The sequence below is a fragment of the Eutrema salsugineum genome, unplaced genomic scaffold (assembly GCF_000478725.1).
Source record: "Eutrema salsugineum unplaced genomic scaffold, Eutsalg1_0 scaffold_10, whole genome shotgun sequence".
NCBI lineage: Eukaryota > Viridiplantae > Streptophyta > Magnoliopsida > Brassicales > Brassicaceae > Eutrema > Eutrema salsugineum.
Genome location: NW_006256908.1, coordinates 5454074 through 5477037, shown reverse-complemented (window position 1 = coordinate 5477037; position 22964 = coordinate 5454074). Strand labels below are relative to the sequence as shown.

Here is a 22964-nt window from a genome sequence, read left to right as displayed (position 1 = left end):
CAAAAAACGATTAAACTGAACCCTATCAAAAGCCTTAGTGAATATAGTAGCAACAAATTTTGGGATCATCATGAAATAAAGAACCAAACGGCTTATTTGCAGACTGTAATTATAGACCTAGGGGGAGATCATGTACATTCCTTTTGATTCGTAAGAAAAAATAGCTACAATTTAATTAGTGAGCCAACCTCTTGTTCTCTCGCAAATTTTCATTCACTATATACAAGAACATTTCTGTTTTAAATTTTGGATAAATCTTCAAGAAATCCTAAATATTTGTCACATCCAACGCTCTCCGTAATTTTGAGATATGCTTCCTGAACTTGCCTGTTTTTTTTTCCATTAGTAAAATAGAATAATTAATTACAAAATATAATTCTCCTATAGATAAAAGGAAAAGGAACTCGATTAGAAAAAGAAAGGGAAAAAGGTAGTCTATATATAACAGAAGAAAAACAAAAACAAAAGGTCGCGTTCTCGTTATCATCTCTCGAGCTCGAATTTTTTCTCGTCGTCACCAACCCAAACTTCTTCTCTAATCTTCTCTTAAACCGGTCGTGCCTTGGCATCATCCTGACTAACTATTGCATGCATGTTCTAAATTTAAAGGAATCTTATCGGAATTAGGGATTCGCTCTCTGTCTCGGAATTAGGGATTCGCTCTCTTAAACCGGTTGAGCCTACTATTAGGGTTTTGCACTTTCCTCGCCAAATTCTACACATGTTTTATAAAATTAGTGCAAAGAAGACGCCATTGTCGTCCCTGATTATGTCACTTCCGGAAGATGTTATCATTGATATCTTAGCGCGTGTACCCAGATGTGACTATCCAAAACTCTCCCTGATAGAATAGGAAACTCAATACCGAAATAAGTGCACCGTATATTCTTGTATTTACTCTGATTGATTAACTTGATTCCCTTGTACATTATATAATGATAATGCAACACACAGAGACGGGCACGGTTTGTGCTTCTTACCAATTAACATGGTATCAGAGCTTTGCCTCTAACCTAAATCTTTTTCTTCCAGCCGCCGCTCTCTAAAAGATCCTTCTTTTCTATCTCTTCGTTCTTCTTCTATTGCTTCTCCTTCATCTCTCTCTCTCTTGTTTCTCTTCTCTGCCTCTGATATACATTTACTCTTCTCTTTCTCTGCACTTTTACTCTGCATTTTCTCTGCAATTCATCATCGTCATCAAACTCACCTCCAATTGCGGCCGCTGCAACACCCACCACCGCAACACCAACCGCCGCAAGTCTCACTCAGATCCGCGCTCATATCCCAATCATTCTCGACATGAGTAAGATGAATTATGACCAGTGGCGCATCCTCTTTGAAACCCACTGCTTCAGCTTCTCCGTCACAGGCCATTTAGATGGCTCCTCTCTCCCTACAGGACCAGAAGACACGGCCTGGAAACAACTTGACAACACCGTCAAAATGTGGATCTATGGTACGATCTCGGAATCTATCCTCAACTCTGTTCTTAAAAGCCAGTGTTCTGCTCACGAACTATGGACCATGCTCGAAAATCTCTTCCGCGACAACAAAGAAACTCGAGCAATTCAACTTGAAAATCAACTCCGCAATTTAACTATTGGAGATCTCTCGGTTCATGATTACTGCCAAAAACTCAAGTCGATCTCCGATATGCTTGCCAACGTCAACTCTCCGGTTACAGATCGTGTTCTTGTCATGCACCTCCTAAATGGGCACAACAGCAAATTTGATAACATCGTTAATGTTATCAAACATCGGACACCACCATGTACGTTTAGCGATGCGAGATCAATGCTCAAAGATGAAGAAGATCGCCTCAACACCAAACGCCAAATTACCTCAAACAACGACGAAAACGCTTCATCGGCTCAGCTCCAGCTTGCTACAACTCCCCAACAAAATTCTCAGCCTCAAGATTACTCCAATCAACGAGGATACAACAACAACTACAAAGGCAATCGCAACAATAAAGGAAACAGGGGTCGCGGTCGCAGACGCAACAACTACAATCAGAATTGGAATCATCCCCAATCCTCTACGCCACCATGGTTCTGGCCGCAACAGCAGCAACTCATTTGGCCGCAACAGCAGCAACCACTTTGGACTCAACAGAACCGACAGTTTCAACCTCAACTTGCCCCTGCAAATTCTGGAATTCTCGGTCCGATGCCACAAAATCAACGTGGTTCTGCCTACTTCACTCAGACATTCCAACCTCAGACTCAAGGAGCAGTGACTCAGGAATTCATCCCAACTGCTCTCGCCAGTGCATTCAACACAATGACGCTTCAAGACCCGGCAGATTCTGGTTGGTACATGGATACTGGTGCCACTGCACACTTGACGTCACAACCAGGTATGATTTCTATATCTTCATCTTCTCCTTCATCCTCTGTCTTTTCTCTTCCCTTTGTCACAGTGGGAAATGGATCTAGTTTACCTGCAACAGCAATGGGAAAATCCACAATCTCGACCTCTTCTCGGCCTCTTTATCTCCAAAACGTTTTACTTTGTCCTGGCATTTTAAAAAATCTCGTTTCTGTTCGTCAATTTACTAAAGATAATTTTTGTTCTGTTGAATTTGACCCTTTCGGTTTTCTTATTAAGGACCTTCAAACTCGAGCTCCTCTACTCCGATGTGACAGTGATGGCCCTCTCTACTCTGTCACTCCAACCACATCTCATTTCCCTCAAGCTTTTGTTTCAACATCTTCTTCTGCTTCAGTTTGGCATAGACGACTCGGTCATCCCGGGAACTCGACGCTTCATTTTTTAGTGTCTTCTGGATTTCTTAAATGTTCAAAACTGGATACGACTCCCTTGTGTCACCCGTGTCAGTTAGGAAAACATATTCGGCAACCGTTTTTATCTTCTTCATCGCAAGTTTTCTCTGTTTTTGATATTGTACACTCTGATATTTGGACATCTCCAATTCCAAGTGTCAGTGGAATACGATATTATGTTATTTTTTTTGATCAATATAGTCGTTTTCTTTGGGTTTATTCTTTACGTCAAAAGAGTGAAGTTTTCACAAAATTTCGGCATTTTTTTTGTTATGTTCAAACTCAATTTAACAAAACAATTAAAGCTTTTCATTGTGACAATGGTGATGAATACACCAGTCGTGAATTTCAAAATTTTCTCTCTTCCAATGGCATCCAATCTCGCTTCTCATGCCCCCATACCTCACAGCAAAATGGCCGTGCTGAACGCACTCTTCGAACTCTCAACAATCTCATTCGTGTTCTCCTTCTCCAAGCTCATGTGCCTCCTTCCTATTGGGCCGAAGCGCTCCATATGGCAGCTCACCTGTTCAACATTCTTCCCTCTTCCTCTATCAACAATGAAATCCCTTTTACTCGTCTCTTTCAAAAAGCCGTCTCTTATGATCACCTTCGAATTTTTGGCTGCCTTTGTTATCCAAATCTTCTTCCAACTTCTATTCATAAACTTGCTCCTCGCTCCTCTAAATGCGTTTTTCTGGGCTATCCCTCCAACCATCGTGGCTATCGATGCTTAGACCTTGAAACAAAACGCATAAATCTTATCTCGTCATGTAGTTTTTGATGAAAACTCTTTCCCTTTTCAACACTCTGCTTCTGAAACATATCCAACGCCACCGACTACTCAACACTCTTATTATCCTCTTCTCCACTCTCTTCCTTCCGTGACTTTGCCTCCCCAACAAGCACCGTCAGCTCCGCCGGCTCTGCTTACTCTGCCAGCTCCACTAGCTCCACTACCACCGCCAGCTCCACCAGCACCACCAGCTCCACCAGCACCGCCGATGGTTCCTCCAGTTGTTGTAACAACGCAAGCTCCACCTCCTCTTCCGCCTTCTCATGGGATACAAACACGGAGCCATAGTGGAATTACTAAAAAGAAGCAGATTTTCTCACTTCATACAGATACGATCTCTCCTCTCCCTATATTTCATGTCCAAGCTTTAAAAGATAAGTATTGGAACAATGCAATGCATGTAGAATATGATGCTCTCATTACGAGTGGCACGTTTATAATTGTCCCAAGACCCTTACACACTAACATTGTGCGCTCCATGTGGCTTTTTAGACATAAGTTTGATGCAGGTAGTCGTCTTTCTCGATACAAAGCCCGTCTTGTCGCAAATGGCAAAACACAACAAATTGGAATAGATTGCGATGAGACTTTCAGCCCTGTCGTCAAGCCTGCGACGATCTGCACTGTCCTTCACATTGCCGTCTCACTTCAATGGCCTGTGCGACAACTCGACGTCAAAAATGCATTCTTATACAGCGATCTCGATGAATGTATATGCATCAGCCACCAGGATTCGTTGATCCAACTCGGCCTATGCATGTCTGTACTCAAAAAATCTCTCTACGGCCTTAAACAAGCCCATCGTGCTTGGTATCAACGTTTCGCCAACTTCGCCACCAAGATCGGGTTTAAACAAAGCAAATGTGATGCATCATTATTTGTTCTAAGCGCAGGAAAGACTTAGCCTATCTACTCCTCTACGTAGACGACATTGGACTCACGGCATCTTCACCTTCTCTCCTACGGTCGATCATAACATCTCTAAACTCTGAATTTTCTATGACTGACCTTGGCGATCTTCACTATTTTCTTGGTATTGCTATTAACAGGGATCAAAACGGGATGTTCTTAAGCCAACAAAACTACGCAGCCGACATCATCCACCGTGCAGGCATGTCGGGATGCAACCCTTGCTCCACCCCGGTTGATACATCGTCAAAACTTGCGGTTGATGCTGGACCACCTGTTGCTGACCCTACTCTCTATCGCAGCCTTGCTGGTGCTCTCCAATACCTCACTTTCACGCGTCCAGATATAGCATATTCCGTTCAGCAGGTTTGTCTTCACATGCATGATCCCCGTGAGCCACATCTTAATGCTCTCAAACGTATAATCCGCTACATCAAAGGCATCATCACTCACGGACTTCAACTGAAACCAACCACCATCTCTAAGATCACGGCTTACACCGATGCTGACTTGGCAGGTTTTACCACCACACGCCGATCAACCTCTGGGTACTGCGTCTTCCTTGGCGACAACCTCGTCTCTTGGTCGTCAAAACGCCAACCAACAGTATCTCATTCAAGTGCGGAGGCTGAATACCGTGGAGTTGCCAATGCTGTAGCCGAAACAACTTGGCTTCGTAATCTCCTTCTTGAACTTCTTTGTCCTATCACCACTGCAACTATCGTGTATTGTGACAACGTCAGCGCCGTCTACCTTTCAACAAACCCAGTCCAACACCAACGCACTAAACACGTGGAGATTGACATCCATTTCGTCTGAGAACGTGTTGCCCTTGGCAGTGTACGAGTGCTCCACGTTCCCTCGGCTCACCAATACGCAGATATTTTTACCAAGGGGCTTCCATCTTCACTCTTCACCAGCTTTCGATCTAGTCTAAACGTTCAGCCATCCCACGTTAAGACTGCAGGGGAGTGATAGAATAGGAAACTCAATACCAAAATTAGTGCACCGTATATTCTTGTATTTACTCTGATTGATTAGCTTGATTCCCTTGTAAATTATATAATGATAATGCAACACACAGAGAAGGGCACGGTTTGTGCTTCTTACCAATTAACACTCCCTCGTTTCAAAGCACTTCCGATCACTCGTTGTATCCCCTGAACTATAAGCGAGATGATCCTTGTTAGGCTGCACCGAACACTGTCTCTATGCTGTAATCTTTAACAACGAAACCAAGGATTTCCATTTGTATATCCTCCGCCCGAAAACCAACGGCAATCGTTGCTTGGTCCTTATCCCTTCGCTTCCCGCTATGTGTTATGGTGTAAGTTTTGTCGCTGTGGGTCCGAGGATTTATATGTTTGGTGGGGACCAGAAGAATATGACGTCAAGCATCGACTGCAGATCTCACATGGTGCAAACCCTCCCAAGCATGCCTGTGCCCATGTCTTTTAGGATCGCTGGCAGCATCGACGGGAGAATCTACGTAATTGGATATCGCGATTACAATAGATGGAAGAATGTGATGGTGGTGTTTAATACAAAATCACAAACGTGGGAGCCTGAGATTATAAAGATAGACATTGAGCTACGTTCCATGTGGAGCATGTGGTCGTATGGTTGTGTGGTGATGGCTGATAAGCTATACATGAGGGATGATAAGAACCCAAGTGAAGGAAGTAGGAAGATTTGTAAACCCATACTTCTGAATCCTGAGGGTTTTGTTTCTCCGCGACGATGCCTGTGGAGATTCCTGAATCCTGAGGGTTTTCTCTTGGATTCCCATGATTTATTCAAAACAAAATAAAATCAATTATTTTTTTTTAGAGGATTGGTGAAGATTAAAGCTTCTCAGTTCCAAACACGCTCTGTTTTCGATTTTGGGAAATAAAAAGAAAACAAAAAACAAAAAAAGGGGAACTAAACGCTAATTCTAGTCGATTTATGGTTTAGGAATCCCAGAATCATCACCATTAACGAGGTTATATAGTAGTAAGTATTTTCTTTTTTAAAAAAACCTTGTTTGTGTCGTCTTCTTAATGAGGAGCAAGATCTAAAAAAGAAGAATATAATAAACCTCATTCCAATGTTAAGCAACAAGCATTTTATGTGAGGCAGAGAGAGAGACAGAGAGAAATAAGCACAAAAGGCTCGAACTTTGGCCTTCCTCGTGCTTAACTTTACTTTGGCTGCTACTAGTGTACAAAAACAAACAGGTGATTCTGTTTTTTCATTCTTTTGTTATTGCCTGTCTCTATCGTTGAAATGAGCTTTCTTATTGTTGTTGTTTACTTGTTGTTCATCATCATTTACATAAAAAAAAAAAGGAGAAATTCTTTATGTTCTGTTCTTCTCCTGGGTTATTCTTAGCTTTTACACTTTGAAGTTTGAACAATTTGAACAGTTTCAGCAAAAAAAAAAAAACAATTTGAACAGTAAAACCAATGACTGAATACTTCATTGGTTTACAGTTTGGACAATCTACGGTTCTCTGTTTTTTTTTAGTTGTTTTGTGTTGTCTTTAGTCTTGCTTGTATTTGGTCTCTCTAACTATTCCTCTGCATCTTTAGTCTCCTGCCATGACTTAAACTGCTAAAAAACAATTTTAAAAAACTTTCAAATTGGATTTGTCGTCTTCTCTAATTGAAAAAAAAAAAACAAAAATTCATAAACAACACTTTTTGTTTAAAATTTTTGGAAGGTTTTTATCTGAATCGAATACGAATCATTTGTAAAACCCTAGTCTCGTTTCTGTAACAAAGTTGTTTCCTGTTCCTTGCTTCTGGATTAGGGTTTCTATTTCGATTCATGGAGAATGCCACCGTTAAATCATCGACTCCCTCGAATCTATCGGAAATCATCTCCAGATTCGCTAAAGTCTGCAAATTCAGATCCATTGGTGTTTTCCCTGACCAGAAGCCGAATTCGAACGAAACTTGTAATGAAGCCAACGAAACTGAAATCCGCGAAATCAATCACAAACCCTCGAGAAAGATTCGAAATTTTCGTCCTGAATCTCCAGATGATGACGACGATGATATATTGAAGCTGTTTGGCATAGTTTCAGTGCTTAAACTCGCGTATCTCGAGTTTCAACGAGCTCATTTGCCTTATGATCCAGACAAGATCATAGAAGCAGACAACCTAGTCGTGTCTCAGCTCGAGGCCTTACGCAAAATCAAGCGTCTCTACCTCAAAACGAAGCAGCTTCGCTCGAAGACCGAGCTTGATGCTGCTTCTTGTTTGGATCGATTGAGAGATGAAATCGAAGTGAGCGAGAAGCATTTGGAGAAACTCAAGGCACAGGTGAAAGCAAAGGATAGTGAGATTCACGCTCTAAAGGAGAAACTAGACTGTTTGGTTGCAGAGAATAGTAAACTCGAAGAGAGGATTGTGACTGTTTCTTCGTTTGAATTCGCGTTTCGAACTGCTTCCAAGTCCATTCACGACTTTGCGAAGCCATTAATCACTCTGATGAAAGCTACAGATTGGAATTTGGACAAGGCAGTGGAATCTATTGTGGGAAATGTAACATATGCTAAAAACTCAGATAAGAAGTTTGCTTTTGAGTCGTACATTGTTCGGAGAATGTTTCACGGTTTAAAGCTTAATCCGTGTGATGTGACTGAACTAATGAGTTTCGAGGATCCTTTGGACGCGTTAACAGCGTTTCCAGATTCTGCGTTTTCCAGATTCTGCGGTCAGAAGTATCTTTTAGTTGTTCATCCGTCGATGGAGGCTTCGTTCTTTGGAAATTTGGATATGAGGGGTCTTGTTTTGCTTGGTAAGCATCCAAGAACGATGTTTTATCGAATCTTTGCGAAAATGGCGATATGGGTATGGATTCTTGGATCGTTTGCAGCTTCCTTGGATCAAAAAGCTCAGATTTTTGTGGTTAGAAGAGGAGCTAGATTCTCAGGTGTCTACATGGAATCTGTAGTGGGTGATGAAAAAGAAGATGGAGAAGGTGATTTAAGCGTTGAGTTCATCACAATGCCGGGGTTTAAAATCGGAGATTCAGTGATTAAATCTCATGTTTATCTTTCGAAAACAAAAGGGTAAAAAGAACCGCTCTGCAGATTCAGTTATTTCGAAAGTGTCAGGTAAAGATGGCTACTTTTTTGCAAGTTAGATAGGCAAGTAAAATAATTTTTCTCCAAGGATGTTGCTTTGTATCTTTATCCACATTCAAGTTTTGGTCTATAGTTAATAAATCCAAGTTTCTTCGTTATGTGAAACGCGAAAACACACAATCTCTATAGCTTCACATTGAAGATGGTGTGTTCAATGATTGCCAAAACCGCAAATAGTTTTTTTTTGTTTTGTTTGTTGAGAAAGAAAGATAAAAACAATTTTGTTTGGATCATTTATGGATCTGTTCATTCACCTGAAAACAGGTCTCTGCAGAGTTCTCCATAGAATCTGGAGACAAGTTCAATGAAGACAGGGCTCTTAAGATTCTTCCAACAAAAGAGAAGCTCCTCTATGTCCATTAAGTCATCCATTTTCCCTTCAACAATCAGATGAATCAGAAAGTTTTCAAAGCTTCTGCAAGCATCTTCCACGGCATTGTCTTCGAACGTATCTCTTGAGCTCAGCGATTTCTTGGCCCGTGCTGCATAAACAGGCGTGGTGGTTGGTGAATTGAACAGTTTCTTGGCTGCTGCTGGCGTAAGAGGCGAATGCATAAACTTCGAAAAATCATCATCCTTCACACTAACTGGAGGAATAAAGAGAGAAGAAAAAAACTTATATAATTCCATCTTAAACTCGCAATAGAACCTTTTTTATTCGAATTGAACTGATAATAGTAGAAAAACAATTGTCTTACAAGAGGAACTTCTGGTTTTGGTGGGGCTCATCTTCTGGTCTTTGTTTGTGCTGAGAAAACAGAGACAAGACAACAAAGAGGAAGAAGAACAGAGTGGCTTCTTGGGATGATGATGATGATGATGTTTAGGTTTGACATTGCCATGATGAGCACGACGAAGAGGTCTAATAAAGATAGGTCTTTTAACTCTGAAGCGGAAGAGAGAGACAAATCTGTTGCATGATTTGGAAAGCTTTGATTTGAAGTTAATCAAAGTTGCTTTCACTCTCATTGTCTTGAATCTTAATTTGTGATGATCCTTTTTCGCTTTTTGGCATTTTGTTTTGTTTTGGTGTGTATAAGCTTAGAGAGGATTGGCTTGTGTTGCGTGGGGTTCACGTCTTTGGGTGTGAGAGTCATGATGGTGGAGTCCCATGAAGTTTTTAAAACGGTGGAGAATAAAATGGTTTTATTATGTGTTTGGTGGCTCTTGCTTATGAACAAAATCCAAGATGATGAATTTGTTTTGTTTTTGTATGTTGACAAAGTCGTCGTTTTTCAAAATGATTGGAAAAATCATATTATACTTGCTAAATACTTGAAAAATACACATGTATATACAAACAATGATCTAAAGCCAAAAAAAAATTGCTATTAGAGATAAATATCAAACCCCTAAATCTTTTATACATGTCAATTTTATAAATGCAAAGTTGATTGTTAGATGAATATATTAGTCCTCCAAGCAAAGCCCTTAAATAAATGAGCTTCAGACTTTCAGTAAAACCCTCAATATGGAGCTTGGTGCGTAAAAGAAAACAATTGAAAGAAAAATAAACAAATCAGTGTGCTCTCTGTTCTCTTTTTAACTATGTATGTTTAAATATTGTTTAACGTTCATCGTACACAATTCACAACCACGAGGCCTCGATTCGTATCTTTCCACCTCTCGAGGCATCTCGAGATCTCTGCCTCTGCATTTCAAACTAAAGAGTTGTCTGCTGAAAATAAGTGGTTTATCAAGGTCCATAGTTTTCCATCAGTGTTTTTGTTCTTTGGATCAAAATTCATTTTGAACCATTCTTTTTTTTCTTGTCGAGTTCTTGCGCCCATGGCCTTGCAAACACTGAAGCATTTCTCACATGAATGCGATCTGACCTGTCCGGAGACCGTCACAGGCAGCGTCTGCAACATATGCCACAAAGATGAGCTTGTGGAGTTTGAGTGTAAGCCTTGTAATTTCGATCTATGCTTATCTTGTTCCGAACTTCCGGAGAAGGTGTATCACGATTTCCACCCTGAGCATCCTCTAGAGTTTTGTCAATTCAAATATGATCGGAAACCTAAATACGTCGTTTGCTCAGGGTGTGGGGAAATGTCTTGTGGCTCCTTCTACAAGTGTAAAACATGTGAGATCTACCTAGATCTTGGTTGTGCGCTACGAGTTAACATCAGTGACGCTTGGGACGTTGAAGAGTTGCTCCATGACAGCCACTGCCACTTACTCAGGAGGTGTAGGCCAGGATCAGATGCCAAAGGCTCTTGCCTGCTATGTGAGCTTCCTGTATCCCCCTCCTCCATATGTTACGGATGTGTTCATTGTTACTCGTTTGTTCACCACAAGTGCTTTGATCTTCCAATGGAGATTCAACACCCTGTACATCCAGCACACCCTCTCACACGCCTTAGTTACCAACGAACATGTGGTGGTCGAATAAGTTGTGTTGCGTGCACTTTAACGATCTTTGGTGTGCCGTATAGCTGCATAGAATGCGGTATTGACCTCCATTTAAGGTGTGCAGATTCTTTGTTACGAGGTCTGATGCACGAGTCTCATAAGCACAGGCTGTTTTATGTAGCTACTGATGCTCGTTATGCCATTGACAAAAGAAGCCCATGTCAGATATGCATGGGAACTAGTACCCTTTCTCTCGATTCCTATTATTACTGCGTCGAATGTGAAATGAACTTTCATTTCGAGTGTCTTGGGATACCCAAGTCTCTCGTCAAGAAATCTTTTCACATTCATCCCCTTGTGTGCAAAACATTCTTAGGCAATGACGAGTCTTTGGAGTATTGTGGAGTATGCGAGACAGTGGTACATGCAGGACATCATGCTTATTCTTGCCAAGAATGTGATTATCTTGGTCATATTGAATGCATTCTACGTAAGGTACTTAATATGTAAACGCTATTTTTTTTCTTTCTTTTGTTAATGATGACGACCATGCTGATGAATTACTTTTACTCATAAACAACAGGAAAATCCCTCCCCATTGTACTTGAAAGATTTATATTTATGTGGCCGTGAAGATGTCACAAGAGCAACTAATCAAGAAAGCGGTGAAACGAACATATTGGATTCCAAACTCATGGTGTGTCTTTATAGTCGTCGATACACTGGTCATATAAATGCTTTTTTTCTTTTGGATCAGTCTTTCCTAACTTTTTCCATACATATATATGTTAAAGGTTGATGATGTGTTGCATATTCATGTGATGAGACCGATCCACATGAGTGAGCTTAGCGAAGACGTAAATTGCCACATATGTTGCGGAAAAATATGCGGTAACCCATGTAAATGCACATCATGCGAATTCCAGACACATGATTTTTGTGCAGAGCTGGGGCAACCATGGAAAAATCGGCTTCTTCACTGGGAACATCCTTTAACACTCCTGCCTAATCCTCCTAAACAGGAGAGCGAGAACTGTAGTAAATGCAGAGAATCTTTATGGGGATTTATCCTCCTTTGTCGAATATGCAATTTCGTCATTGACATCAAATGCGCCTTGAGAGGTAAACATTCTCTTGGGATGTTAGGGAAACAAATCATTGGAGAATGGGAAGGACAATACATTAGTGACATGCATGATATAGTTCAAGTTATGGTATCGAGGTCTTATATGACCGATTGTGCTATTTGTTTTGAGAAGCTATATGGAAAAGCTCTATCATGTATAACGTGTGGAGAGATATATCATTCTCGCTGCATTGAATTTTGGAGAGAATCAATATATGATCATCCATTTCATTCGGATCACATGCTTTCAATGAGAGCTACAAGTGGAGGCAACTGCATTGCCTGCAAGATGAATATTCCAAAGCATGGGTATAGTTGTTACAGTTGCAATATCAGCTTCCACATCGAATGCATCAAAGCTGGGGGTATAAGTAAGATCAAGTCTCACAGCCACTATCTTTATAATTTTTGGATGGAAGACTTACGTTTGACACAAGCCTGCAGTGTTTGTGCTAAACCCTGTGGCGTTTCGTTCTATGGTTGTGTTGACTGTAGCTTTAAAGCACATGTAGAGTGTCTTGGGACTCCAACCCAAAGTTAAGAGCCAGAAACATCAACATTCTGTCGAAGATAGGTATACCTCTGATAGGAGAAGGTGTTCTCTTTGTAGATCAGAATGCTCATCTGGGGATAATATTTACATCTGCAAACAGTGCGACGACTTGTTTCATATCGAATGCTTAATGCCTATGGTGAATATTCGAAAAATCACTTGTAATAGATAAATGTTTTCTTTATTTTTTTATCAACATATTTTTTTCTGTTTTTTTTTTGGTCATACAGGAGGACCGTAAAGCAGCAACAGAAGAGGAACAACGTAGTGATATATATCTTATGTACCTTGAGCGGGATCTCTTAGACGTTTTGGAAGACACTGAATCTTAGTTTAATACTTTCTCCACATTTGAACTGAGTTTTACAGCTTCTTGTATCTGAGGTTATGCTACTAAGTCCTCTCAATTTCTTCGTGTGATCATGTCATGTTTACAATCCAAAGGGGGAATCTTATTGCTTAATCTCAGTTTATTTTTCTTGACTTCCAAGTTCCTTTCAATTGGCAATTTTATATTTAGTTGTGTATTCTCGGATTATTGGTTAATTCTCGGACTTAGTTCTTGTTTCAGATTCATATCTCACTGATCACTTAGCTTGTGCCAGTTTGACGTAAGTATTATGGAATGTTTTTATTTATTTGGATAATTATCTTTTCTTTGTTGAAGGAAAAATAATAGTTGCCAAAAATGTTGATTTGGAAAGAGAATGTAAAGAGAAAAGGGTGTCCTCAAAGTGTTCGGTTTTAGTGGACATATTGGGACCAAATTGTTTTCAAAATTATCATTACGACTGAAAAGTTGCTCCATGATTCAAAGATTTTCAAATACAAAATGGAAATTACTTATTATCATGATCTCATCATTGGCTTCTCTGTATCACCTCAATATGTATACTAAGTTTGACAAAAGAAAACTTAAAAACAGAAGATAAAGCTTCGATTTCTTAGCCTTAGCTTTCTTCGAACTCTTATCATCAACCTCTATCACTTTGTGAAGTTTCCACTCTTTCTTTATCCATACACGCTGCTCCATTCCCTCCAACTAAAAAGTTCTTCATCCAACACAACACTAAACTGATGAGTATCAGATATGCTAACTCTAATTCATCTTTTATTGACTTGTAAAAGATACAGAAGCTGGCTGCAAGGAAACCAAACGCCAAGTCGAAATCCTCCTCTACTTTGAAAATAACCAAGTCAAAGACATTATGCACATATATGCTAGCAGAGCATGATTGCAAGGGATCTGTCTGCAGACATTAGATGGTCTGCAGACATTAGATGGTCTTCTAAGAAATTGAATAGTCCCAAGGTCAGCAATTGTCCTGAGCTCTTGATAAGCATGTAGTTATTGTAGGTAGTAAAGTATTCCCTTCTCTCTTCTACCTTTGTATATCTGAGATTCAAACAGTAGACCACAATGAGACAATATGCACATGTACTTTGAAAATAACAAGGACAAAGACAATATGCACATGTACGCCAGCGCAGAGCATGATTGCAAGGGATCTGCCTGCAGCGCAGAGCATGATTGCATGAAAAAGAAAATATGCTCAAAAGATTTATAATAGATATCAATATAAATAAGAGTTGTTTTAAGAAAAAAACAAATATTTGAAACTGCAATATTATTGGTCTGGGAAAGACTTTGAAATGATTTGATTATAGCACATGTACATTTTTTGTGTAGTCATTTTCTTAGGATTTGGTAGAAATCAAATGTTTAGTTGTGTACTAACAAATTAGAAAAATCTCATGAAATTCATTTAAACCACTGTGAGCGGTTTTGATAAGGTTTTGTGTGGATACGATCAATATGTCACATGTACTAACTATTATTCAAACACAATAATGTTTTCAATCTACTCTTTTGTACGTCCTATGTTGATGATATACATCCATTACCAGTCAATATCCGACACCCACACATGCTACCATCTACTACCTTGAGCATGATTTCTTAGACATTTTGGGAAGACAATGAATCTTTAATTTGATACTCTCTCCAAATTTGAACAGAGTTTTACAGCTTCTTGTATTTGAGGTTATGTTTCTAAGTCCTCCCAATTTCTTCATGTCATGTCATGTTTACGATCCCAAAAGGGGAGTCTTATTTGTTTATTTGCTTTATCTGTTTTCCTTTTTTCTTGACTTCCAAGTTCCTTTTTATTGGCAATTTTATAATTTTGTTCTGTATTCTCGGATTATTTGTTAATTCTCTGACTTAGTTCTTGTTTCAGATTCATATCTCACTGATCACTTGTGCCAGTTTGACGTAAGGATTACGGAATGTTTTTATTTGGATAATTATCTTTTCTTTGTTGAAAGAAAAAAAATAGTCAGACAAAAATGTTGATTTGGAAAGGGAATGTAAAGAGAAAAGGGTGTCCTTGTTCGGTGTTAGTGGACATGTTGGGACCAAATTGTTTTACGACTGAAAAGCTGCTCCATATAATTCAATGATTTTCGAATGAAAAGGGAAATTATTGATTATCATGATCTCATCATTGACTTCTCTGTATCACCTGTTGAGTAAGCATCCACATTAAGCCAAACCCCAATACTATTAACAAGTCGGTTAAGTAGCTAATTAAAGTTTGGTAATATTTCTTATAAGATTAGGAGATATCTAGTTCTAATAGGAAAAAGAAAGTAGCTTAAAAAAGTTGTGCAAGACACTATATATATGTAAGTCATTGATGAAGTTGCATCAATGAGAGATACATGCTTTGGTGTTTTAGTTTTGAAAGATTTTCTAAACATAATAAGAGAGTTATTCTTATAAACAAAGTTTGTTCTTGATTTAAACACTTGAATTGGTATCAGAGCTTAAGGAGAAGCTTGAGACCTGCGATATTGAAACACGAAGATCGTTCAATATCCAACTATGGGAGCGTCCCAAACCCTAACCCGAAGGAAAGTGTTCCTTCTTCTATCTAGTGCCCTATGCTAACCGCGACAAATTACACGGTGTGGGCTATGAGGATGAGAGCTCTGCTGCGAATCCATAAGGTGTGGGAAACAATCAAACCTGGTTCAACCGATCCCAACAAGAATGATATCGCAATAGGACTCTTCTTTCAATCTGTCCTGGAAGTTCTTATTCTGCAAGTCGGCGAACAAGAATCTCTTAAAGGGATATGGGATGCGATCAAAGCACGGCATCTAGGAGCTGATCATGTCAAAGAAGCGTGGCTTTAAACCCTAATGTCCGAGTTTGAGAGAATCAAGATGAATGAGTCGGACAAGATAGATGACTTCGCGGGAAAGTTATCTAAACTAGCTTCAAAATCGGCTTCTCTAGGGAAAACCATCGAAGAACCAAAACTTGTGAAGAAGTTTCTCAATAGTTTGCAAGGAGTAAGTTTATTCACATCATCGCCTCCCTGAGCAGGTGTTGGATCTGAAAACGACGAGTTATGAAGACATAGTAGGAAGGCTTAAGGCGTATGAAGAAAGGATTCTTGAGGAAGAGAATCACGGAGACATCCAAGGCAAGCTACTATATGCTAACTCAGAACAGCAAGGTTCTTCAAGCTCATGAGGGAGAGGACGAGGTAGAGGAGATAGAGGAAACAGAGGACGAGGCATAGGAGGAGGTTCTAACTCCCAAGATCGATCAACAAATCAGAACCAATCAAAGGAGAAGAAGAATCGATCAAAGGTGATTTGTTATCGGTGTGATAAACCCGGACACTTTGCATCTGTCTATCCTGAACGATCACAAAAGACACAAGAAGCAAATAAAGTGGAGACAGAAGAAGCTGATAAAGCACTTTATATGCATGAGATGGTGTTTTTGAATGAAGAAAAACTAATACCAAAGAACAATGAAAACAAAGGAGGTGAAGAGGGACTTTAATTTGGTATCTAGATAATGGAGCAAGTAATCACATGACCAGCAACAAAGCATTCTCTTTTGAGCTTAACAAAAACATAGGGGGAAAAGTGAAGTTTGGAAATGGCTCTTGCCTGAGAATAGTTGGAAAGGGATCGATGCTGTTTCAAAGTAAAACAATTGAGCAGAAAATTGTATCAGATATCTACTATATACCTGAGCTCAAGGGCAACATTCTGTTTCTAGGACAAGCCACCGAAGCTGGATGTGACGTCAGAATGAGGCAGGATTACTTGACTCTACATGATCCGAGTGGAAGACTCTTGGTGAAGGTCATACGGACATACGATCGCCCAATAGACTTTACAAAGCCAACCTGAAAATTGGAAAACCGATATGTCTAAGCACAAGTATAGAGGATGAGACTTGGAGATGGCATGCAAGATTGGGACATATATGCTTTAAAACAATAAAAGCTATGTCAGAACAAGAGATGGCTTACGGTCTACCAGAGATTTGAGAAGAAAAATGACTGTGTGACTCTTGTATAGTCGGAAAACAGACTCGACAAAGCTTTCTAAAAGCATCGATGTTCCGAGCTTCAAGGCCGCTGGAACTTCTTCACGCAGATTTGTGTGGTCCGATCTCACCACCAACTATCGCTGGTAACAAATACATATTTCTTTTTTTTTATCATAGATGACTTTACAAGATACATGTGGTCTATCTTGTTAAAAGAGAAAAGTGAGGCATTTGAAAGATTTAAGGCGTTCAAAGAGCTGGTTGAAAAGGAGCTTGGAAGAGCAATATTGACTCTTAGAACCAACAGAGGAGGAGAGCTTACCTCTAGGGAGTTCTATGAGTTTTGCGAATCAAAGGGGATCAAGAGGCATCTCACAGCTCCCTACACATCACAACAAAACGGTGTAGTAGAGAGGAGAAACCGAACTCTAATGGAGATGACTAGGAGCAGTCTCAAGGCTATGAACGTACTTAATTACTTTTCGAGAGAAGCAGTTCGACATGCCACATACGTAATCAATAGAGTACCTACAAGAGCTCTTAAGAACATGACTCCCTATGAATGCTTGCGAGAAAAGAAACCAAGTCTGGAGCAATTGAAGAGTCTTTGGGTGTATCGCATACTCAAAGGTGGAAGCTGTCAATCTCAAGAAGCTGGATGATAAGTCACATATGCTAGTACACCTTGAGATTGAGCCAGAATCCAAGGCGTATAGACTCTATAATCCAGAGACAAGGAGAATTACGGTGAGTTGTGATGTGGTTTTCGATGAAAAGGCAAGCTGGAATTGGAACAAACCAAGAGATGGATCAGGAAGGGATCCAGGGATGTTTCAGATGAGGTAGGGTAAAGTTATTGATGCAGGAGAAAGACCTGCAGTAATCGGTTATGATCATGAAGGTGGAGGAAACGACGGGTGTTGAGCGACACCATTAGCGGTGTCGAGCGACACTAATGAACAAGGCTGTCGAGCGATACCATCAGCGGTGTCGAGCAACATTAACGAACCCAAAGCTGATCATAATGCAGAAGAATATCAACCTAATGAAGCTGATACAGAGCAACCGCTTCGAAGATCAAGTCGTCCAGTACGCAAGCTAGGGTATCTCGATGACTTTGTCTTGCAAGCAGCAATTGAGTGTGAAATATTGCTACTCTCAATAGATGATGAGCCAATGAACTTTAAGGATGCAAAATGATCATTAAAGTGGAGACAAGCATGTAGAGAGGAGATAGACTCTATCAACATGAAGGAGGCAAAGATCATTGGTCTCAAGTGGGTTTTCGAGATTAAGAAGAATGCAGATGGTACTATCAACAAGTACAAGGCGAGACTTGTGGCTAAAGGATATGTACAAGAATCAGGCATCGATTTTGATGAGGTATTTTCACATGTTGCATGATTAGAAACCATAAGACTGTTGATAGCATTAACAGCATCACATGGATGGGAGATTCACCTGATGTGAAGACATCATTCTTACATGCAGAATTAAAAAAAGATGTCTATGTTGAACAGCCTGAAGGATTTGAGATAAAAGGGCAGGAACAAAAGGTATACAAGCTTTCAAAAGATTTATACGGACTAAGGCAAGCTCCTCGAGCTTGGAACACAAAGCTAGATCAAATCCTGAAAGGAATGAAGTTCATAAGATGCTCCAAGGAAAACTCAGTGTATCGCATAGAAGAGGAAGAATCATTACTGATTGTTGCTATTTATGTGGATGATTTGTTTGTCACAGGCAATACTCTTAAGGTCATAAGTGAGTTCAAGAGAGGAATGGCTACAAAGTTTGACATGTTAGACCTTGGAAAACTAACTTATTACCTTGGTATCGAAGTTCATCAAGGGAAGGATGGAATCAAAATCAAACAAGAAGGCTTAGAGACCTGCAATCCAACACTAATTCCCATGGAATTCGGATTAGAGGTTTCAAAGACTCAAGAAGAAGAAGAGATAGATCCTACGTGTTATAGAATGAATGTAAGGTGCTTAAGGTACTTGTTGCATACACGGCCAGACTTAGCGTTTTCTGTTGGAGTTGCTAGCAGATATATCGAGAGTCCTTGCAAGTCACATGGCAACATCATGAAGCACATACAACGGTATCTTAAAGGGACAATCACGTTTGGCTTGAAGTTCTGTCATGGAGGAACAAAGAAGATCGTTGGTTTTAGTGACAACTGTCACAATGTGGATCCGGATGATGGAAGAAGCACCACAGGACATTTATTTTACTTTGGATCCTCACCAATCACTTGGTTTTCGCAGAAACAGGAAACAATGGCTCTGTCTTTGTTTGAAGCTGAGTTCATGGCAGCAACAGAGGCGGCTAAACAAGCTATTTGGCTTCAAGATCTTTTGAACGAGATCACAGGGTGGAAAATCAAGCATATTGTCATCAAGGTCGATAACAAGTCTGCAATGGCACTCACAAAGAACCCCGTATTTCATGGTAAGAGCAAACATATTCATAAACACTACCATTTTATACGAGATTGAAATGAGAAGGAGTTAGTCGACGTGGAGCATGTGCCGGGAGTTGAGCAGAAGGTTGAAATTCTTACTAAAGCTCTGATAAAGATTAAGTTCAGTGAAATGAGAAGCTTGATAGGAGTCTAAGACATGTCCAAGATCAAGTTGAAGCTTAAGAGGGAGAATGTTGAGTAAGTATCGACATTAAGCCAAGGCCTAATACTATTAACAAGTTGGTTAAGTAGATAATTAGGGTTTTGGTAATATTCCTTATTGGATAAAGAGATATCTAGTTCTAATAGGTAAAGGAAAGTGGCTTAGCAAAGTTGTGCAAGACACTATATACATATATGTAAGTCATTGATGAAGAGAGATACATGTTTTGATGTTTTAGTTTTGAAAGATTTTCTAAACATAATAAGAGAGTTATTCTTATAAACAAAGTTTGTTCTTGATTTAAACATTTGATCACCTCAATATTTATACTAAGTTCGAGAGAAGAACAACTTAAAAACATAAGATAAGGTTCAGGCTTTACAAAATTCAAAGAAGTATCGAAAGGAAATTACACTATATTATTTCACTATCATATGCACTAACCAAGATATGTAAAAGTTTTAGCTGAACGTTGATCTTTTTTATTTTAAATTTTGATTTGTTCATTTACTAAGGCTGCAAATGGTGCGAACGTTTTCATGTTTTTAGTCAAAAAGCTTCTTCAGAAGAAAAAAGCTGCGTTTTCTTTTATTGCCATTGCCATTTGGTCAATAATTACTTAAAAAAAAGCTTTTAATGGATTCCCTAAAAGGCTAAAACTGATTTTGTTACAGAACATAAAAATGTCCGCTTGGTAACGTTGGTTTAAGAGATGGCTTGTAAAGTGATTGGTTTAGGAGATGGCTTGTAAAAATGTCCGCTTGGTAACGTTTGTTACTGAACATAAAAAATGCATAGATTTTTGGCTTTTTTTCTCTTTCTTTTTCATTGTGGTTTCCTTTGTGATTTTTTTTTTTTGTAAAATAATAACCATATTATACTAGTAAAACATTAGTATATTTTTACTCTTTTATTTTTAGTTTTCTATAATTAATGATTTAGCAAATTAATTAATGTGATTAAAACAAAAAAAAAACATTAATCAAAAGCTAACTTAAGCGTGTAAATGTGATATCTCAAGTACTTCATGCTGAGTGCTGGTGATGATGATACAATCAAAAGTCATTTTTTTAGCTTTCTCTGAATTGGGGCCCCCAATTTTCTCTCACTGTCATGCATTCTAATCTTGAGCTTCTTCTTTATCTATCACAATAGCGACTCTGCTTCTTCTGCTTTTATTTATCTACGGAAACAAAAAAGAGATATAGGAGAACGTTATAAAATCTTGTGAAGAGTGAGAGATGAGATGGGGAATCACAAGTTCAGAATTTCCGAAATGATCCTAAATGCATGGTTTCACAAGTTCAAAGACATGACCAAACAGTCTAAACCCAAAGCCATACCTTTGGGTTTAGATAAGCCCAATACCTCTCACTGCTTGTTTCCAGCTCTTGAAAGCTCCCCTGAGCTGAGATAACAGAGATAAGACAACAAAGAGGAAGAAGAACAGAGTGGTTCGGTTTGACATTGCCATGACGAGCACGACGAAGAGGTCTAATAAAGATAGGTCTTTTAACTCTGAAGTGGAAGAGAGAGACAAATCTGTTGCATGATTTGGAAAGTTTTGATTTGAAGTTGATCAAAGTTGCTTTCACTCTCATTGTCTTGAATCTTAATTTGTGATGTTGTTGTGTGATCCTTTTTCGCATTTGGCTTTTTGTTTTGTTTTGATGTGTATAATAAGCTTAGGGCATCTCCAACCCACCTCTATTTTAGAGATAAAAATAGAAATTATATTCCAATCCATCTCTATTTTCACCTCTAAAATAGAGATTGCTATTTTTCCTCCAAATATAGAGGGACTCTATTTTTTCCCTCTATAATAGAGGTGAACTTTTTTATTTATAAAACAGTCCTTTAACTTTTAAATATTTTTATTTATGTAAAAAGTATAATTTTTTTTATGAATATAAATGTGATAATTTTGGTTATAGTTTTAAAAAAAATTAAAAACATATGATATTATTAAATATAAAAATTCTCATTGCAAATTAAACTAAAAAAGATAATTACAAATTAAAAATATATAAAAATAAATGAAAAATAACATCAATTTAATTTATGAATTTTTACTTCTAATACTATTATAATATGTTGAAACTTTCATAAAAAAGTAACATAAGTGGGATTAATTTAAAAATTTTAGTAGTCAAAGGTTAGTATTATTATAATTTATGAAAACTTTTATAAAAAGTACAATAAAAGATTAATTCACAAATTTTATTTATCAAATTAGTATTATTATAATTTCTGTAAATTTTTGTAAAAAAAAATAAGTGGGGTTCATTCATAAATTTTATCAATAAAAGGTGTTAAGAACAATTAAAAAAAAGAATATACTGAAAATATTCCTTTTTAGAGGGAAAAATAGAGGTAACCATTGGAGACAAATATACCTCTATTTTAGAATTCCTTTATTTTAGAGACAAAAATAAAGGTAACCATTGGAGATGGTCTTAGAGAGGATTGGCTTGTGTTGCGTGTGGCTCACGTCTTTGGATGTGAAAGTCATGATGGTGGAGTCCCATGATTTTATTAAAAACGGTGGAGAATAAAATGGTTTTCATTATAAATTTATAAGTGTTTGGTGGCTCTTGCTTATGAACAAAACAAAAGATGATGAAATTGGGTTTGTTTTTGTATAATGAGAAGGTCGTTGCTTTATCGGTGGGTCAACGCAACAGCATAAATGAAAATGAATCAACCAAAAAAATGAATGACCCCCCCTCCGCCCCCCCCCCCTTTTTTTTGTCAACAAATGAATGACCCCCTAGTTTCATGGATTTTGGAGAGTGCATTGCCTTTTAAATGTTGTTTTTTTTTGTTAGGTCAGGAATCGAGTATGGTTATCTATACCGTTATAAAATCTCCAGTAGACTGTAATACTACAGTTGCTTTCAAAATGATTGAAAAAATCATATTATTGCTATACAAACACTGACCTAAAGCAAATACTTGAAGATACACATATATAGAAACACTGACCTAAAGCAAATAGAATTACTATTAGAGATAAATATTAAACCCCTAAATCTTTTATATATGTCAAATTTTAAAATGCAAACGGTTTTGTTACATGAATAAATTAGTCCTCCAAGCAAAGCCCTTATATAAATGTGCTTCAGACTTTCAGTAAAACCCTCAATATGGAGCTTGGTGCATAAAAGAAAACAACTGAAAAAAAAGTAAACAAATCAGTGTGCTCTGTTCTCTTATTGAATATGTATGTTTAATATTCTTTAATGTTTATATATATATAGTATACAATTCACAACACAATCAAGGTTGTTGTCTTTGTGAATCCAATCGA

General features: G+C 38.5%; 3 protein-coding genes and 1 pseudogene across 3 annotated transcripts; 3 read left to right on the top strand and 1 right to left on the bottom strand.

Moving 5' to 3' along the window:
• Nucleotides 1-7302: 7302 nt before the first annotated feature.
• LOC18026664 (protein GRAVITROPIC IN THE LIGHT 1) lies at nucleotides 7303-9002 on the top strand. The gene is made up of 2 exons (XM_006410041.2): nucleotides 7303-8597; nucleotides 8892-9002. The coding sequence occupies exon 1, from the start codon at nucleotides 7303-7305 to the stop codon at nucleotides 8554-8556; it is 1254 nt and encodes a 417-aa protein (XP_006410104.1). The 3' UTR covers nucleotides 8557-8597; nucleotides 8892-9002.
• LOC18026663 (transcription repressor OFP17) lies at nucleotides 8833-9740 on the bottom strand. The gene is given in 2 exon segments (XM_006410040.2): nucleotides 8833-9214; nucleotides 9326-9740. Coding segments are annotated over 2 exon segments (756 nt in total). The 3' UTR covers nucleotides 8833-8873.
• A 675-nt stretch (nucleotides 9741-10415) lies between these two features.
• On the top strand, nucleotides 10416-12993 carry LOC18026662 (annotated as a pseudogene).
• A 3562-nt stretch (nucleotides 12994-16555) lies between these two features.
• LOC112081558 lies at nucleotides 16556-17867 on the top strand. Its single transcript, XM_024148321.1, has 4 exons — nucleotides 16556-16831; nucleotides 17062-17164; nucleotides 17238-17488; nucleotides 17652-17867. Exons 1-4 carry the CDS (start codon nucleotides 16556-16558, stop codon nucleotides 17865-17867), a joined length of 846 nt encoding a protein of 281 aa, XP_024004089.1.
• Nucleotides 17868-22964: the final 5097 nt, after the last annotated feature.

What these genes read in the sequence shown, in the direction of transcription:
- LOC18026664 (XM_006410041.2), top strand. Translation starts at nt 7,303, where the DNA reads ATGGAGAATGCCACCGTTAAATCATCGACTCCCTCGAATCTATCGGAA.
- LOC112081558 (XM_024148321.1), top strand. Translation starts at nt 16,556, where the DNA reads ATGACCAGCAACAAAGCATTCTCTTTTGAGCTTAACAAAAACATAGGG. An exon ending in GTGGAAGACTCTTGGTGAAG is followed by an intron (nt 16,832 to 17,061) that starts GTCATACGGACA and finishes GTCGGAAAACAG; the next exon opens with ACTCGACAAAGCTTTCTAAA. An exon ending in CTCACCACCAACTATCGCTG is followed by an intron (nt 17,165 to 17,237) that starts GTAACAAATACA and finishes TCTTGTTAAAAG; the next exon opens with AGAAAAGTGAGGCATTTGAA.